Source organism: Bison bison, unplaced genomic scaffold (assembly GCF_000754665.1).
Source record: "Bison bison bison isolate TAMUID 2011002044 unplaced genomic scaffold, Bison_UMD1.0 scf7180017864295, whole genome shotgun sequence".
In the NCBI taxonomy this organism is placed as follows: domain Eukaryota; kingdom Metazoa; phylum Chordata; class Mammalia; order Artiodactyla; family Bovidae; genus Bison; species Bison bison.
This window is the reverse complement of record NW_011494867.1, coordinates 4,572,112-4,591,576: the sequence shown is the minus strand read 5'-3', so window position 1 is coordinate 4,591,576 and position 19,465 is coordinate 4,572,112. Positions and strand designations below refer to the sequence as shown.

Below are 19,465 nucleotides of genomic sequence, written 5' to 3'. Positions count from 1 at the left end.
AGCGCTCAGCCTTCTTCACAGTCCAACTCTCACATCCATATATGACTACTGGAAAAACCATAGCCTTGACTAGATGGACTTTTGTTGGCAAAGTAATGTCTCTGCTTTTGAATATGCTATCTAGGTTGGTCATAACTTTCCTTCCAAGGAGTAAGCGTCTTTTAATTTCATGGCTGCAATCACCATCTGCAGTGATTTTGGAGCCCCCAAAAATAAAGTCTGACACTGTTTCCACTGTTTCCCCATCTGTTTCCTATGAAGTGATGGGACCAGATGCCATGATCTTCGTTTTCTAAATGTTGAGCTTTAAGACAACTTTTTCACTCTCCTCTTTCACTTTCATCAAGAGGCTTTTGAGTTCCTCTTCACTTTTTGCCATAAAGGTGGTGTCATCTGCATATCTGAGGTTATTGATAGTTTCCTTTATAGGTTATTACAAATATTAGGTATAGTTTTCTGTGTTATACAGTAGGTCCTTGTTTATTATCTATTTTATATATAGTATTGTATATGTATTAATCCCAAACTCCTAATTTATTCCTCCCTACCCCCTTTCCCCTTTGGTAACCATAAGTTTGTTTTTATGTCTGTGGGTCTATTTCTGTTTTGTATATAAGTTCATTTGATTTTTTCTAAGATTCCACATATAAGCCATATCACATGATAATCGTCTTTCTCGGTCCAGCTTACTTCACTTAGTATGATACTCTCTAGGCCATCCACGTTGCAGAAAATGGCATTGTTTTATTCTTTTTATGGCTGAGTAATATTTCATTGTAGGTATGTAGCACATCTTTATCCATTCACCTGTCAGTCAACATTTAGGTTGATCTAGATCTTGGCTGTTGTGAATTGCACAACAGTGATACGTGCACAGTACATTGGGGTGCATGTATCATTTTGAATTATAGTTTTTCCCCAGATATATGCCTGGGAGTGGGCCTGCGGCATCATATACTAAGCCTGCTTTTAGTATTTTTTAAGAAGCCTCCATACTGTTCTCCATGATGGCTACGCCAATTTACCTTCCCATTAACAGTGTAGGAGGTGCATGGTCACTCGTTTTTCTCTACGTTCTTTTCTGCATTTATTATTTGTAGACTTTTTGATGATGGCCATTGCGATTGGAATGAAATGATACCTCAAGCATTCTGAGTCTGTGTCAGGTTATGTTCATTGCATCATTAGCACAAATTGATTAGAGAAGTCACAGTCCCTAACACTCCCACTGCTGATTACTCAGCCACGGAGTTGCCATTATGCAGTCCAGTAGGACGATCACTTGGTCAATGTGTCCTGGAAGCCATCCACAAGTATTCTTTGTAAACAAGTTTCCAGAGGCAGAACAGACTAGTCTGTAGACAATAAATGAGCTAATAATCAACCTTCTGTTTTAGAATGAGAGCTTCCCTGGTGGTTCAAATGGTAAAGAATCCACCTGCAATCTGGAGACCTAGGTTCGATCTCTGTGTCGAGAAGATCCCCTGGAGAAGGGAATAGCTACCCACTCTAGTATTCTGGGCTGGAAAATCCCATGGACAGAGAAGTCTAGCAGGCTTCCATGGGGTCACACAGAGTCAAACATGACTGAGCAACTAACACTTTCACTTTTACTGGTTTGGATTGAAATGAGTGGGGAAAACAGAATGTAAAAGACCCCCCAAGGCTTATGGCAGCATTAGCCCCACAAGCCTTGCAGAAGGCCACCACACAGTCTGTACTGAGCCCCAGCACATAGCCGGTCTCCCCAAGGGAGCCATCGAGCACCACAAAGATTTGGGGTCAGACTGGTACTATCACCATTCTCATAAGGTCATCTATAAACTGAGATCATGCGGCGGGACAACGGAGCCTGTGTCCCGCAACCACTGAGCCCACAGGCTGCAACTGAAGAAAGCCCAAGCACCACAGCAGAGATAGCACAGCCACAGTTTAAAAAAATTAAAAATTAATTTAAAGAAACAATTTTATTTGTCACAATAATTTTATTAACTCAGGATTATAGCTACAACTTACAACAATGCTAGTTATTATCCTAGGCATTGTGCTAAAAGGTTGACATGCACTCTTGCATTCAGTCTCCAAAGTTCCATGAAGTAGGTGTTATTACTAGGCCCATTTTATAGTTGAGAAAGATGAGGATTGAAGAAGTGAAGTGACTTGTTCAGTATCAAAGGACTAGTTAAGTGTCAGAGTTGTAACGGAAGCATAGGTCTCCTACTGAAGCCAATGCTTTTGCCTCTCCTTTGGTAGGTGCTGGAGCTGCAGAAAGCAAGAAAACACAAAGTTTGCCCTCAGACCTGGAAAGTTAGATGACTCGTGTGCAGAAATAATTGTTGAAGTAGAATGTAATCTTTTGCCCATCTTTAAATTGGATGATATTTTTATTGTTGACTTGTAAATAGGTCTCTGTGTAGTCTAGATACAAATCTGTTATCAGATGCATGACTTACAAATATTTTATCCCTTTCTGTTGGTTGTCTTTTCATTTCTTTCATAGTGTCCTGTGAAAAATCAGAAGTTTTTAATTTTTTTAATTAAATTTTTAATTTTGATGGTCAACTTATCTGTTGTTTTCATTGTTGCTTGCTGCTGCTGCTGCTGCTAAGTCGCTTCAGTCATGTCCAAAAAAGACACGACTTTTGTATGTTCTGTATGTTCTGGTTGTGGGCATTGCCATATGCATCTTAGAACCAACTTGTCAATTTCGTGTCAACTCTTTGCGACCCCATAGACGGCAGCCCACCAGGCTCCCCCATCCCTGGGATTCTCCAGGCAAGAACACTGGAGTGGGTTGCCATTTCCTTCTCCAAGGCATGAAAGTGAAAAGTGAAAATGAAGTCGCTCAGTCGTGTCGGACTCTTGGCGACCCCATGGACTGCAGCCTACCAGGCTCCTCCATCCATGGGATTCTCCAGGCAAGAGTACTGGAGTTTGTGCCATTGCCTTCTCCACATTGTTGCTTGAACTGTTGTGTAATCCAGGTCACAAAGATTTGCACCTATATCTTCTTCTAAGATTTTTATTGTTTTGGCTTTTCCATTGAGGTCTTGGATCTCTTTTCAGTTAATCTACTATACAGTGGAAGGAAATGTTCCAAATTGATTATGATGCATGTTGACTGTCCAATTGTCCTGGCATCGTTTATTGAAAAGATTATTTCCCCCCATTGAATGATCTTAGCACTCTAGTCAAAAATCACTTACCCATAAGTATGCAAGTTTATTGCTGAACTCTATTCCACTGATATATGTCCATGCTTATACCAATATCTGGATTACTCCAGCTTTGTAGTAACCTTTGAGGTCAAGGTATGTAAGTTCTCCAGTTTTTTGTAAGTTCTCTTTTTTTGTTCTTTTTCCAGATTGTTTTGTATGTTCTGGTTGTGGGCGTTGCCATATGCATCTTAGAACCAACTTGTCAATTTCTATTTGTGTTTTTGTTTCTGCCAAGATGCCAACTTGGATTTTGACCCTGATTGCACTGATTCTCTAGATCGATTTGGGGATTCGGGGTAGGGAGAACTCAGTCTATGTCAGACTCCAAGCTGGGCACTCTACTGGCATTATTTCACTGCATTCTCCAAGAGCCCTATGATGTAGTGATTACCATGTGCATTTTACAGATGAGGACAGAGAGGCTTTTAGAGTGCCAGAAGTCAGGTTTCTCAATAAATAAATTCAGAAATTAGATTTTCATGCTGCAGTTTTGTTGGGGGCAGGTGAGGGGGATGTCTCCAGGACCAGCACCAAGGAAGGAGAGGAAGAAGTTGAAATGGAATGCAGTTACAACGGAGGCCTCAACTGACCCTGTGCAAAGAGCTAAAGCTGGGATGTCCCTTCAGCAAGGCCCAGAATTGAGGCAAGGGGCCAGATCTTTGTCTCTCCTCATCATTATGAGGTTCCCCGGGACATGGTGTAAACCTGAGTGAAGCAGCTCCCTTTAGTGGAGGGCAGTTGCTCAGGAGGGCTTCATCTGTGAGCAGCTGGGAGCCAACACTCCCAGCAGCTGGGGTGAGTGCCTGCATCCATCCCAGAAGGGAGTCTGGGTGCACCGCTGCATCTATTGGAAGGCTGTTCTCTCTCATCCTAGGCCATGAAGATAGTCAGTGCTGAAGGGTAACATTGGAAGTCCACCAACCTCACTCCAGACTATGAACTGGAGTGGAGACCTTATTCCCACATATATCAATTTACTAATATCATTTGATTCCATAATCAGCCCAGTTAACTTATAGTTTGGACCTAAGGATAGAAGTAGATTTTATAAGAAGAAATTTAACTCAAAAATTACAATATTATTTGAGATTGTTTTTGATATCATGCTAAAAGACAGCACATGTTAAAAGTGAGTGTTCACTGTTAAAAATGAATCTCTAGGACTGATTTTGGTTGCTTATTCTGGCTAAATCTACACCTTGGGAAAAAAATTCCTGTCATTTTAATCTTCTTCTCATTGTTCTCTGAATACTCAGGAAATTTCTTTTCTCAGAACCCCCTGATATTTGAATTTTGAGTACTTACCTCTAAAAAGATGAGGCCCACCCATTTCCAGGCCTCAGAACTCGGTTTGCAGCAGATGGTGATGCTTTTCATCTTCTGAGCATCTCCTACGAGCAACGAACCTGGGCAGTGTCCTTCTGCCTGCACTATCTCATGAAATCATCACAAAACTTCAAATGAGTGGGAATATTAATTTCATTTTCTAGATGTCCTCAAATATTATCTGCATTTTACAGATGAGAAAACCAAGTCAGCTTGTGGGTTGCTTCCTCCCTGTCAAAAAGGTGGCTTGATAATTAGCTTTGCCATTACAAGGCAAGGAGAGAAGACAGTCATGTCCATCACCTGTCACTGGACCCCTGTGGTCAGCTGGTGTTGGCAGTTGAAAGGGTAAGACAAGGAGCAGTGGATTTTCCCAGACCCCTTCTCCCTCATCTTGGTGCCCAGAAGAAGGCAGAAGCCAGACCGCTGCCCTTTCCTCCCCAGAAAGCAGGTGCTCCTGGAAGACTCCGACCTATATGAAAATGTGGCCTGGCTGTTGGGCCAGAAGCCCTCTCTGTCGTTGAGGTTCACTCCCAGTGGCCGGAGATGCCACCGAGAGATGCGCGCTGCGCGGGCGTTCTGAACGATCGGCTTCAGCACCCGGCCCAGGTGGACAGCAGACGAGCGCAGCAGCCCGCCTCACCCTCCCTGCGCGGCCACTGCGCGCGCCTCGCCTCTGACCCCCGCCAGCAGCGCGCCCAGCGCCACGTCCAGCGCCAGCACCTCAGCGCTGTCGGGCCACGCGATCGCCTGGTACATCTCCCTGTGCCTCCTTGCCCAGGCCTGCCAGGGGCTGTGTGCGCGTGTCCAGAGCTGCAGCTGCTCCCCAAGGCAGGGCTCCCTATGTGGCCCCCTCTGTTGCCTCTCTCAGGGCTTCTAGGCACGTCCGTGGGGAGGCAGCAAGAACATGTAAAAACTTCCCCAAGCTGGTGCTGATAAGTATACCCCTTCACGTCATAAAGGGCTCTAGTCCCCGTTGAAGTCTGTCTTGCTTCTGGAGATTTTCTAAAACCCTGTTTTGTTTTAAAATGCATTCATCCTGTTTTATAATTATATGTATTTCTGGTAACTTTTTATTTCATGCTGGTCTTCACTCCAAGTTTTTAGCACAGCTTGAATTTGTGTAACTCAAATGAATATAAAATGAAAGTGAAAGTTACTCAGTCGCGTCCAACTCTTTGCTACCCCATGGACTGTATAGTCCATGGAATTCTCCAGGCCAGAAAACTGGAGTGGCTAGGCTTTCCCTTCTCCAGGGGATCTTCCCAACCCAGGGACTGAACCCAGGTCTTCCACATTGCAGGCGGATTCTTTACCAGCTAAGCCGCAAGGGAAGCCAAATGAATATAACAAATATAATATTACCTGGTACCTGTGAGGCTTCTTCCAAGTACTTCTCTCACTTCCACCATCCCACTTTTAACTGAATAATTAATATATCCGAAATCAACTATTACCAGCTGTTAACTCTGTCTTTATTTTTAATCCTAACAATTTTCTAAGGTAAATATTAAGAATCCCTTCACATTGTTTTACTTTTATTGTTTATTGATAAATTAGGAATGTATTCAGCCAGGTAAAATGATTTGTTCCAGGTCACAGAGCATGCATGCTGGTATTCAAACCCAGGACAAGCTGACTCCAAATTTAGTGGTGTTACAGGGCATGCTGCCTCTTCAGTTTGCACTATCCTTTCGGAAAGCAATTTCACACCATGATCCAAAGTGGCTAAGATTATTCCTATCCTTTGATTTAACAATTCCACTTCTGGAAATCTGTCTTTCTTTGCTTAGGTTTATTTTTATTTTGTTTTTGGCTGCTCAGCACTGCATGCGGAGATTTTAGTTCCCTGGCAAGGATGGAACCCTTGCCCCTGGAGTGGAAAAGTGGAGTCTTAACCACTGGACTGCCTGGAAATCTATCTTAACAAGGGAGAAAAATCTACAGTCAAAGAGAAAAAATATCACCAAAAAATATTCATTAGAGCATTATTTACAGAATAAAAATGAAAAGCAAAATTTCTATTTACATAAAGACTAAACATTTATATTTAGAAGTTTAAGTGAAATTCCACTCATAAATGGCGAAATGGTAAAGAATCCGCCTACCACTGCAGGAGATGGCCAGAGATGTGGGTTTGATTCCTGGAGGAGGAAATGGCAACCCACTTAAGTCTTCTTGCCTGGAGAATCCCATGGACAGAGGAGGCTGGTGGGCTACAGTCCATGAGGTTGCTAAGAGTCAAACATGACTTAGCGACTGAGCCTTCGTTCATTCATTTATGTGCTCAATTAACATTGGAATATTATGGAACCATAGAAAGTACATTATGGAAAAGCTAGGAAAATGGTTATAAGTAAAATAAAGCAGGATATAACATTGCCTAATGATGTAACCTGTGCCTTGCATGGAAGGTGGTAAAAAGATACTGCTGGATACATGTGCTGAATAACTATTAACTAGATAAATGAATGAAAAAGACCAAGATAAAGGATAATTTCTAATTTTTCCCCCCTACTCTTCAGATTTTTCTTTCGTGAGACGTTTTGGTTATTTAATGGAACAAAGCTCTTTATTTTCTTAAAGATGCGATATCCAGAGTGCTTGCTTTCTCGGCAATTATATTTTCAGATTTCTGTGGATGATCTATCATTTCTGTTGAGAGAGGAGGAAGTGAGGACTCAAACGTTTATTCTTACCTGAAATCACACATGTAGTGAGTGTGGAGTCTAGGTCTTCAGACTCCAAGTCCCTTGACCTTAACTGACCTTGACCTGGGCTGGCATTGGGAGACAGGAAATTGAATTCCAGTCCCTGCTCTGTCCCCAGCTTGCTGGGTGATTTGGGGTTAGTCAATGTTCTTGGGGTCTCTCTTGCACTTTTGCCCTGAAGATTATGGATCGCTTTCTTTTCCATCCTCTTTCAACAGGCGGGGGAGTGTATTACAAAAGTTGTCTGTTCTATCTGGCAATACTCCCTCTCGTCACTCCATCTTTCATCTCCTTGTTTGATTTCCTTCCTGTGTCATTTTAATTGTGTCATTTGTTATGCCGCGTTGTCATGTCAGTCCTTTGACATTTCGTCATATTTTCTGAGATGATCTTGTTTTTTCCTTTGCTTGTTTACTGTTTGTTTGCCTCTCTAGATGTGAGCTCTGCAAATTCATAACCTAGGCTATCCTGGTCAGTATGCCAACTCCAGCTAGCTCAGATGCAAAAGGAAAGGGATTGTACAGTAGCTCAGAGAATTTGCAGAAATAAAAACCAGGGCTTTAAGAATGATAAACTCAGCATTTTGTGAAAACACACACTCGTTTCCTCTCTCTCTCTCTGTCTCTCCCCTTCCCTGTTTTCCCTCTCCACCCTGTCATTTCTCATCACGGCTTATCTATGTTTGGCTTCATTCTGCACATTGCATCCAACTGGAAGGGAAGAATTCTGTCAGAAGCCTAAATTCTCTTTGTTCCTGTTTAATGTTTCTAGCAAAAATAAAATAGCAAAAAGCGTTTCATGACTCCCAGTGGCATTGGCAATCACTGGGAAAGATTCTGAATGGGTTTGCCTGCAATATGCATGCCTCTCTGAACCAGTAGACGTGTTAGCTCTGCTTGTTTGAATGTGGGCACATTTTCTCTTACTATTAGTGCATGTTCAATGTGCTGTTTCTTTGTGAGAATCTGTTTAAATCAGTGCCCATTTTGTGGGTTTCAGTTTAGGTTAAACTAGATAGTAATAACCTGTAAATTTACAATTTTCAGATATAATTAGAGCTACTAATATTTTTTTCCTGGACTCCAGAGACAAGCCCTGCTCTCCTCCTGTGAGCTAGTATAGATACCATCACTTACTTCCTTTCTGTCCTTACGTATTATGTACCATGGTGCTTTATAGTTGGTAGGTGTCCTTTGAATCTCTGACATCAGATTAAATTAATAACTTAAATAGCTAAAATTAGTGGGCTTCTTTATCTGTTAGATGTACTTAAGTTGGTGAGAATATGAAAGTTCTCTGTAATCAGAGAGCAGGAAAGACGTTGTATCTTTATTTTTAGCGTAAGAACTTCTATTCAACTTATGCCTTTGAGCCTTGAGATACATTTTCCTTCAGATCACTAAGTTGAGTATCAATTACTGTTTCCTTTAACTAATGGACTTTTATTTTGTAGATCATGTAATGATATGGCTGGAAGCATCTGTGATGGGTAGAAAAATTTCTCTCAGTATTGTTCTTCACACAGATTAACTGTGGGTCCTACCCTTGACTTGAGTTAAAGGGGAACAGACCTGAATCAGCAGAGACTGTCTCTGGGCAATAGTTACAGGTTCAGACCCTTGCTCTCAGACTGTGGTGTGTGGTCCAGCCCTGTTGGCTTCCACTAGATGCTTTTAGAAGTGAGGAATCTGGGACCTCAGCCCAGACCTATGGGATCTGCAATTTGATAAGATTCCCACACGGAGACTGTGGTTGCGTTGGAAGAGGAAATTGATCAGGGTCAACCAAAAACAATGGCAGGTACAACTTTTAAAAAGTTCTCTTCCTCCGTCTCCACTTTACTTCTTTATTCTCAAGTAAAACTATCCTTACAGTACATCTAAATCACCAGTTTGATCAAATCTAGTGCATTTATCCCCCAATTTCTTCAAGTCTGATATAAACCAACATAGTTTGAATAACTCCAGACAATACCCATATAACCCCACATTGATCAGAATTCAGGCTTTATTATTATTGTGCAGTGTGAAGAACTAAAACTTAATTCCAAGCATACATGATTAAGTTTATAAAGAAGGATTTTGTTCCCAAAACATATTCAACATTTAAAGGGAAAAAAAAGGATGTTTATTTGAAGAACAGAATGTACCTAGAATTGTTTGCTTCTAAAAAACCCATTTTCTCCAAGTCTTAACTTCATAATTTCTTATTAAGCAATGGCATTACATTACACAATCTAAACAATTCAGGGGGAGCAGCACTTGGCAGAATAAAAGCATAGATGTACATGTAACTCAAAAAAGGTTTTTTAAATCCACCTTCCAACTTTCAATCTAAATATAGATTTTTCTCCTAATAGACTTAAATATATGATTGTTAAAATATATATCTGTGTAAAATATATTTTAAAAAAGGAAACTAAGATGTATAATATCCACTGTTGATTTCATAAAACTAAAGCAGGGGAAAAGGAGACTTTAAAAAGTTTCTCTTTTTCTATACAGTCTGCTACTCTGTTCTGCCTTCAGTTTACCTATTCAGGTTGGAAACTGTAATGTCATACTAGGGTGGAAACTGACCAAATATTATGCTGCCTTAACATTTCCTTTCAGATCTTTACTGGGAACTTAAAAAAAAAAAAAACAACGATGTGTATATATCACTGGGGGCTGGGGCAGGAGTCGGGTGGGTTTGAAGAAAACAGAGTTAAACCAGAGGTTATCTGAGACTTCTATGTATCCATGTGACAGAGCAGTTATATGTCCCACCAGGGGATGCTGCGACTCAAGGAAAGGGTGACGGCTAATAAGATGCTGTCACTAGGGGGGAGCAGACCGAGCATCAGACTGAAAAGGTTTTGGATTATGTAGCACCTCATCACTCAGATACATACGAAACCTTTAACAGAAGATCTTCCAGGTAGCCTACAGCTTGCTTTTCTGGCCATTGTCTTTTTGATACACACCTGGTCTATACAAGGAAGAGGGACCAGGAATGAGAAAGGTCTAATAGCCCATTTTTGCAGAAGCTGCTTGAGCAGTGTGTACATGACGGAATGATTATTTTCCGATCCCCCAATCCCTGTGGAGGGGAAAAATCACAATACAGTGTGGTAGCAAGCTTGGCTGCCTCTCGTTTTCCTAGGGACATCGCCTCCTCTATGACGATTTTGAACCATTCTTGAGAGCCATCAGCCTGTAAATCATGACCGGTCTTTCTAGGAAGGTGTACCTGAGAAGGGACTATTGAGGGATGGTGAACTCACATATGTACCTCTTGCTGCTGTGACAGGCCTCGTCACTCCACTTGCCCTGAGCTGACTGGGAGAAGAGGGCACAATTTTCCCGCTTGCCACCGTTAGGCTGTGCCTGGTCCCAGTTGAGGAAGGAGATGGCAAGCCCATTGATGTCGACAAACTTGCCTTCTGCGACCATGTCATTGATGCCCAGCCAAAAGTCATTGACCCCCGGCAGGCTCCTTTTACCATAGTCTCGGAGGGCATTGATTTCATCCGTGCTTCTGGGGACAACCAGGGTCCCGCCCTTGGAAATGCAGTCTTCATTGGCTTCGTGGAAGTGCTTCGAGCCTTCCACGGCAAGGTAGCACTTCTTGTGAAATTTTGTGCCTCGGAGACAGACTGTAAAGATGTGAGATTTGACATATTAACATGCTGTGGGAGTATAATAATCTAGAACTGCTGCTGCTTCTAAGTCGCTTCAGTCATGTCCGACTCTGTGGGACCCCATAGACGGCAGCCCACCAGGCTCCGCCATCCCCGGGATTCTCCAGGCAAGAATACCGGAATGGGTTGCCATTTCCTTCTCCAGTGCATGAAAGGGAAAAGTGAAAGTGAATTCACTCAGTTGTGTCTGACTCTTTGCGTCCCCATGGACTGCAGCCCACCAGGCTCCTCCGTCCATGGGATTTTCCAGGCAAGAGTACTGGAGTGGGGTGCCATTGCCTTCTCCGAATCTAGAACTGGGCCTGGCCAATAGCAGCAGATAGTTGTGGAAAGGACGATGCATGGAGATAATGGTGAGTCAGCGTGTAATGAAGACCCTGTGCACAGAGGCAGACACTGTGCCCAGCATTTTACATAAATGAACCCGTATGATAATCACAACTGTCCCATGATGTGGGATTCTTATTATACCTGTCCTTACATATCAGGGTAGTGAAGCCTGGGGCTTCCCTGTGGCTCAGTGGTAAAGAATCTGCCGGCCAATGCAGGAGACATGCGTTCGATTCCTGTATCCCGAAGATCCCCTGGAGAAGGAAATAGCTACCCAGTCAAGTATTCTTGCCTGGAGAATCCAATGGATAGAGGAGCCTGGTGGGCTACAGTCCATGGGGTCACAGAGTCAGACACGACTGAAGCAACTGAGCTCACAATATAATGAAGCTTAAAAGAGTTGTTAGCATATAAAAAGGTGACTTACATTGCACGTAAGATTACAGCAGATAACTGAGCCCATAACTGAGCAGATAACATACAGCGCATACAGCCCATAACTGAGCAGATAACAATAAGCTAAATATTGTTTATCTTATCCAGGATATAAGCCAAATATAAAGATAGTTTTAAGGCATAGCATTGGAGAATCAGGCTTCAGGGCTGTACTGCCTCAGCTTAGGTGTCCGTTCTGATATTTATTATCTGTGTCAGCCTTAATTTCCCTGTGCCTCAGTTTCCTCATCTGTAAACTGAGAAGAATTATAGCAGCATCTGTCTCATAAATTATTGAAGGATTAATGTGTTCATGATGGATATGAGTTTGAGTAAGCTCTGGGAGATGGTGATGGACAGGGAAACCTGGTGTGCTGCAGTCCATGGGGTCGCAAAGAGTTGGACACGACTGAGCGACTGAACTGTGTTGATGTTTATAAAGTATTATTATAGCCCCCAACTATGGCTGAAGGGTTAACCAAGCTCTTTCCTCTTCTGAAAACTCATTTGACCTTCCTTTAACTTCCTGATTCTGTTCCCCAGGAAACTTGATAAAGGGACCTGCCAGCAGTGTAACTAGGCAATATTGCTTATGGTAAAAATGGCTCAAGACTGGTAGCATACAGCTGGCCTGGGAGCTATCAGTGTGCCGAGCTCAATCGCTCAGGTGTGTCTGACTCTTTGGTCACCCCATGGACTGCAGCCCTCCAGAATCCTTTGTCCATGGCATTTCCTAGGCAAGAAGACTGGAGTGAGTTGCTGTTTCCTTCTGCAGGGAATCTTCCTGACCCAGGGACCGAACCCATGTCTTCCATGTCTCCTGCACTGTAGGTGGATTCTTTACCACTGAGCCCCCTGGGGAGCCCTGGGGGCCATAAATAGCTGATGAACAAGCCCTAACTTTGGTATTCCTTGAAGGCATTAACTCTTGTAATTGGGCAGCTCTCTTCTGGGACCCTCGAAGCTCTGCCTTTGGAGTTGCTATGACAGTATTCCTCCCTGAGGATGTGAACATTGCAAGCCAGGGGTGTTCCAGAGTCTGCCCAGCGTGACTCTCATTTCCTCGCCCTAGGAGCTTCATAGGCTGCTGGGGGGTCTGCTGCTGCTGCTGCTAAGTTGCTTCAGTCATGTCCGACTCTGTGTGACCCCATAGATGGCAGCCCACCAGGCTCCCCCATCCCTGGAATTCTCCAGGCAAGAACACTGGAGTGGGTTGCCATTAGGAACACTCACTGCTGCCCCCTGCTTGCAAGCTCTTCTCCAGAGCATCTGACCCACTCAGTGTGGCCAGAGCTGAGTCCTGTGACCCTGGGTTTAGTTCCACCTCGGCTGAGCTCTCAGTGGGTTATTTTGTTGTCGTTGTTTAGTTGCTAAGTCATGTCCGACTCTTGTGGCCCCATGGACTGTAGTCCTCCAGGCTTCTCTGTCCATGGGATCTCCCAGGCAAGAATACTGGAGTAGGTCGCCATTTCCTCCTCCAGGGGGTCTTCCTGACCCAGGGATCAAACTAAGGTCTCCTGCATTGGCAGGCGAATTCTTTACCACTGAGCTGCCTGGGGACCTAAACATCTTAGTAAACAGCTAAGAAATGCTGGTTATTTTGTTTAGTTAATACTTGCTTCAATTGTGTTCCATTGCCTAATAAAGAATTATGAGGACTTCCCTGGTGGTCCAGTGGTTAAGACTCTGTGCTCCCAAAGCAGGGGGAAAGAGTTCCATCCTAGGTCAGGAAACTAAGATCAGGTATCTCGCATGTCGCACAGCACAGCAAAAAAAAAAAAAAAAATATGGATGGTCTTCCAAAATGTATTATTGAAATGCAGTAATACATTTGATTTGATTTTTGGTTTGATTTTTATTCCACTCATTGACAGGCGAAGGAAGTGGAAAATCAAGCTGATTTCCCAAAACATTCATCCTCCCAGCTTTTGAATCCTTTGTCCTGGACTCATCTCTGCCTTGTCAATGTCTCTCTCTCTCTTTTTTAAATGACACCTAGAATGACATGCACTCTCAATGTGGTTTGAATTGCTGGCTAATCACAATTTCTTTTCCTATCTTGTTGAGATAAGACGAGTCTCACCTGTCTGCAGGGCTTGCATTTCCTTCAGGGCATTGACTTCTCTCCAGAGCTTTTCCACTTGAGTCTTCAGGTCTCCATCCTTCTCTGAGGATTTTTTTAGAGTGGGGTGGGATAGGATGAATAAAACAACATATGATTAAAATAAAGGACAAATAAAACAAAATAAGATAAAGTTTCGGGATACAGAACATAAGCCGAGGGTGATTTTGATGAAACTGAGCCCAGAGTACATGAAAAACAATGAATGAACGCAAAGTTGTTCAGGAAGATTTGTAAGGGTTTAGTGGGGGTAATAATACTGGGAGTTTCTTCTGTGAGGTGGGGCGCCTGTCTATCTCTCCAGCCCTATCCCATGTGACTCCCTGCCCATCACTAGACTTTAGACTGGTTGATTTTCGATGCACTCTAGAACATCACAGGACCCTTCGAGTGTGATCTTTCTGCCTGGGACGCTCTTGGCCCAGGTCTTGTCCTTTTTCTTTTTCTTAACACTTCAGTTTTATTTTGTTTTGGCCCCACAGCATGTGGGATCTTAGTTCCCCAACCAAGGATCAAACTCTCACGCTCTGCATTGGAAGCGTGGAATGTTAACCACTGGACTGCCAGGGAACTCCCTTATCCATCGTCTTATCAAGCTTAAACATCTCCTCTTCTGAGAAGACTTTCTGATCATCCTCTCTACATCTCTCTGGCTGGTCTCTTTCCTTGAACCTTTGTTTTTCTTCCACACACTTTCTCCAATCTATAATCGTGTTTCTTTACTTAATTTTATCTCTCTGGTTGTCCATGGTATTCCTGATGTTTCACATGATGCTTGGCACATAATCAATCTCATAATGTTTATTGAGTGAATAAATGGTGGCATACAAAATAGTTTCATGTTATTTTCACTTACTCTTCAAAGATAGTTAGGAATGGAGGAAAATGAGATTCCCACTGAAGAGTGAGAATGAACTCAATAAGCATAATTGGCAAGTAAGTGGTAGAACTCATACTCAGACTTAATTGGGTCTCCAGGTCCCCTGGCCTCAATACCCCTACTCAACTGATGCTCCAGGTATAATGGCTCTTAGCAGGGTTAAGTGGTTTTCATGGAGAAGTATGGAAAGGCAGTGATAAACAGCCCTATGAAAATGCTTCTGTATTAAGGACTAGCAATTTATTTAGTCTTGGATGTCCCCATGGCTCTCCTTGGGTATAAATAAGGAGTAGGAAATTAGTAACTTTGACCAATCAAAAATCCAGACCTGCTGGGCAGTGTCTTAGAAACTGACAACTTGTGAGCTCTTCAAAAGCAGGAATGATAATAAATAAATCTTAATACACATTTAAGAATATTAAAGCCATCATACACTGTGTGCCAGGAGCTGAATTCTTTCAATGTTACTATGAAATAGACAATATCACTTCAGAAAAAAAGAGAGGCACAGAAAACTGAATGAACCTGTCGAAGACCACCCAGCTGTAAGGTGCAGAGTTGGATTCGAATCTTGCTGTCTTCAAATCTGTTCTCTTTCCACCCTTTCCATCTGTTTCTGCACAGTGACGACCTTTACCTGCTTGGTCCCTACTATGTAGCCTCAAGCAGCTAAGACGCTTAAAGCTTGATATGGCTGTTCCCAGCTGCCTCTTTGCAGGGGTACCACATGGAGAATCTGTGTTCTGTCTTGGGTGTTTTCAGGACAGGCCAGTATCCAAACATGGCTGACTCATTTCCCCCTTAAACATGTGCTTTGCAAGTCAGGTGTTTCCACATTCAGGTTGGGAAATGCCTCCTGGGGTATCCAGGCACGGACATCCATTCTCAAGGCATCCAAAAGCTCAGCTGCTGCTGCTGCTGCTGCTGCTGCTCAGTTGCTTCAGTCGTGTCCGACTCTGTGTGACCCCATAGACGACAGCCCAGCAGGCTCCCTCGTCCCTGGGATTCTCCAGGCAAGAACGCTGGAGTGGGTTGCCATTTCCTTCTCCAATGCAGGAAAGTGAAAAGTGAAAGTGAAGTCGCTCAGTCGTGCCCGACTCTTAGCGACCCCATGGACTACAGCCTACCAGGCTCCTCTGTCCATGGATTTTCAAGGCAAGAGTACTGGAGTGGGGTGCCGTTGCCTTCTCCGATAGCTCAGCTGAGAAGCACAATAACAAGGGTTTCCTCAACAAGGCCATTCAACCCAGAATAAATATAGGGGTGCATTCACTATGCAAAGCCAGTGGCTGTTGGAGGCCGGACTTGCAAAGACTGCTAAGTTTTCTTCCAGGTTACAAGTTGTGAGCCATACAGATGTCACCCCAGTTCCTCCCAGCTTCCAACTCCACACTATTTAAGTAACTGGCCTCCACAGGGGAGCTGTAAACATTGTAATTAACATGAAGGCACATGAATTAATATTAGGCTCCTGGGAGACCATTATGGAAATCGTTATCCAGGTGGCTTGGAGTCTGCTTCTGTCCTTTGTGAGAAATGTGGTTGTGTTTTGTCAAAATGAATACAGGGAACAACTATATCACTAAATAGAGATTATATTTAATTCATTACTACAACATAACTTGCATTGCTCAACCTAATTTGTTGAGGCCCTTGCAATGAATAGCAGGGGAAACTTGTTTTTGGAGCTAAATCGCTCAATTACCATTTTGAGTTTTTTAAAGGCTCCCTTTCATTTTATTATTGTTGTTCTCCAAAAATAGGTACCAGATAAGAATGCAAAAATAATTGCTGGAAAAAATGACCAGTAAATACATGAAAAAATATCTCAACCTCATTAATAAGCAAAGAGATGCAAATTAAAAGTCTTCTGGGGTTTTGTTAGGCTGGCACAGCTTAAACTGACGAGAGGTCAGGTTGTCAAGCTGTGTGTGCATGTTAGGCGCTCAGTTGTGTCTGACTCTGAGACTCCCTGGGCTGTAGCCCACCAGTTTCCTCTGTCCATGGGATTTTCCAGGCAGGAATACTGAAATGAGTTGCCGTTTCCTTCTCCAGGGGTTCCTTCTGACCCAGGGATTGAACCTGGGTCTCCTGTCCTGCATTGCAGGCCGATTCTTTAACTTTTGAGCCACAAGAGAAGCTCAGTAGGTCCTCTCGTATACTGAAGTTGAGAACACAAGTTCATGCTACCGTTTTGAAAGACAGGTGGTGTAACTAACTTACCATTTTACTTCTAGAGAAGTATCATCATGATATTCTAGCATTGGGATCAATATCTATGTACAAAGCAATTCACTGAGGCATTGGATCAAAAAGAGATAGATTTGATGAACATAAAGCTTCACCAAGAAAGAACAGATTAAATAAGCCATAACCCATCCACACATGGAATGTTAGGCAGCTTTTAAAAGGACTGAGGAATGCCTTATATGTGAGGTTATCCAAGAGTTAACAGATAAAATCAGCTAATTTGTCTGCCAAGTACGTAGACAGCCAACACTTATTTTGTTAAAAGTAGGGCTTCCCGGGTGTCAGAGTAGTAAAGAATCCGCCTGCCAAGTGGGAGACTCGGGTTTGACTCCTCGGTTGAGAAGATCCCCTGAAAAAGGAAATGGCAACCCACTCCAGTATTCTTGCTAGGAAAATCCCATGGACAGAGGAGCCTGGTGGGGCTACAGTCCATGGGGTCACAAAGAGTCAGACACGACTTAGCAACTAAACAACAACAAATCAATTTTTAATTGGGCATTAAAGAAAACTCTGGGAATATTATCTCTTAGCAGTTAATCATGGTTAATTCTATGGAAAGAATTGAGAGAGAAAAAAATGACTTTTGCTTTTGCTTTCATAAGATTTGGTATTATTTCCAGGCAGTTTAAAAGAACTGTTTAACAGGTTTAGGCTAATGGCTTCACGTATTGTAGAATCTACTTTCTTGGGTCTCACAGCAAAAAACAAGCCAAACTGCTTTGGAAGGATGATATCTAGGATTGGACCCAGGCGGTTAAAAAGCAAACAAAAGCGTGTGTGTGCACTTGTGTGTGTGTGCCTTGGAGGATAGAACATGATGCCCTGAACTGCAGTTATTTCAGAAACGCCCACAGAGAACACACACACACATTCACATATTCACAGCCCTGCTAGGTGATCACCAGCTGACCACACCTTCTTCGTGGCAAAGAGAGGCTGGCGACAAAACATGCCTCATCACCCAGCAGAAATGCCACATCTCTCCCCTTCCTTTCCCTGCCTTCGTCTTCCACAAAATGCTTCATCGCTCATGAGAGATATTTTAATCTCTCTTTAAAGGAGGTAACAGAGAAGTGTAGTATTTCTTTAGGGAAAAAAAAATTCCGTTTAAGAGGGACAGGCTGGGGTGGGCCATGGGAGGGGAGTTGAGAAGGGAGGGGACATGTGTATACCTGGCTGATTCATGGTGATGTGTGGCAGAGGCCAGCACAGTGTTATAAAGAATTATCAAAGAAACAAAAAGGAACCTTACATCAGACCTAAAGCAGGGCCCTTCATAATCTTAACAACATGACCAGCAAGAGAAGCTCCCTTCTCACCAGCCAGCCATTCGTGTTGTGTTAAATCCAGACTTCAACTTTGCTGGGAGAAGCTCCCTTCTCACCAGCCAGCCATTCGTGTTGTGTTAAATCCAGACTTCAGCTTTGCTGGTATTACTGTTTGTGTGTTGTTCCTAATGAAGTGAAATTGATGAGGAAATAGTGCCAATATTCCCCTTGAAATCTCCTGTATAAAATACCTCAGAATGAGATGCACATCACACCACGCCTTCCTTGATGATTTAGTTTTGATTTAGTTGCAGTGTGTTGCGTGTGCATTGCCATTATCTTTGTTCCTTGCAAGACTTTTTAGCTCTCTTAAACCAATTCAGGCCTTCCCTGGTGGCTCAGTGGTAAAGAATCTGCCTGCAAAGCAGGAGACCCTGGTTCGATCCCTGAGACAGGAAGATCTCCTGGAGAAGGGAATGGCAAGCCACTCCAGTACTCTTGCGTGGAGAATCCCAAGGACAGAGGAACCTGGTGGGCTACAGTCCATGGGGTCATAAAGAGTTGGACACAACTGAGCGACTGACACATTGACTGTTTCAATCCAATTCAAGCCACCCCAAACTGGAATTGCTTGGAGATTGTTTTGCATTAACATATGTTCTAATGCTGTATGACTTGTGTGTTGAAATATTTTTAAGTGAAAGACTTAAAACTTCTCTATGACATGAAGAAGCTTAAACATATAATATAGACTGTCCTTATATTCCCAGGGATATGAAAATATATCTATTGATGAAACGAAAGTCACATTACCAATAGCTCTATCCTCTACTACACATTGAATAAGGTTATAGTTATCTTACAGATGAATTTGAACAGCTGTACAATATCTATGAGTGAAACAGTATACTCTGTTAATCGATTTGTTCTAGTTGATCCCTCATTCCAAATAGCAGACGTTGTATCCAGGTTGTCACACTCTAATGAACATTTTCTTGCCTAAGCTCACCTGATGGAGGATATACAATACAGAAAGTCTTTTTGCAAGAGCCTTTTTTATTGTACGAAACCAGAATCCTACCATATGATTCCTTTAAATGTCAAACAGTCCCAGAGAATTAAGAGGTCACTCTGTCCCCTGAAAATGCCAGATCCGCATGAAGCCATGGTAACCGCCAGCAGAGATGGTCTCCGGGGGGAGTCTGGACATGAACGTCGTCCACCTCCTGCCCACCCTGAGCAA

The 19,465-nt window shown here is 43.0% G+C and overlaps 1 protein-coding gene across 1 annotated transcript in view; it reads right to left on the bottom strand.

Annotated features, from left to right (window-relative positions):
* Positions 1 to 10,085: 10,085 nt before the first annotated feature.
* Positions 10,086 to 19,465, bottom strand: part of CLEC3A (C-type lectin domain family 3, member A) — a 9,703-nt gene continuing 323 nt past the window's right edge. Inside the window, exons 2-3 of the mRNA XM_010850781.1 lie at positions 13,786 to 13,869; positions 10,086 to 10,892 (exon numbers count right to left, since the gene is read on the bottom strand). Coding sequence (XP_010849083.1) covers positions 10,498 to 10,892; positions 13,786 to 13,869 — 479 coding nt within the window. The 3' untranslated portion in view covers positions 10,086 to 10,497. The remainder of the gene's footprint in view (positions 10,893 to 13,785; positions 13,870 to 19,465) is intronic.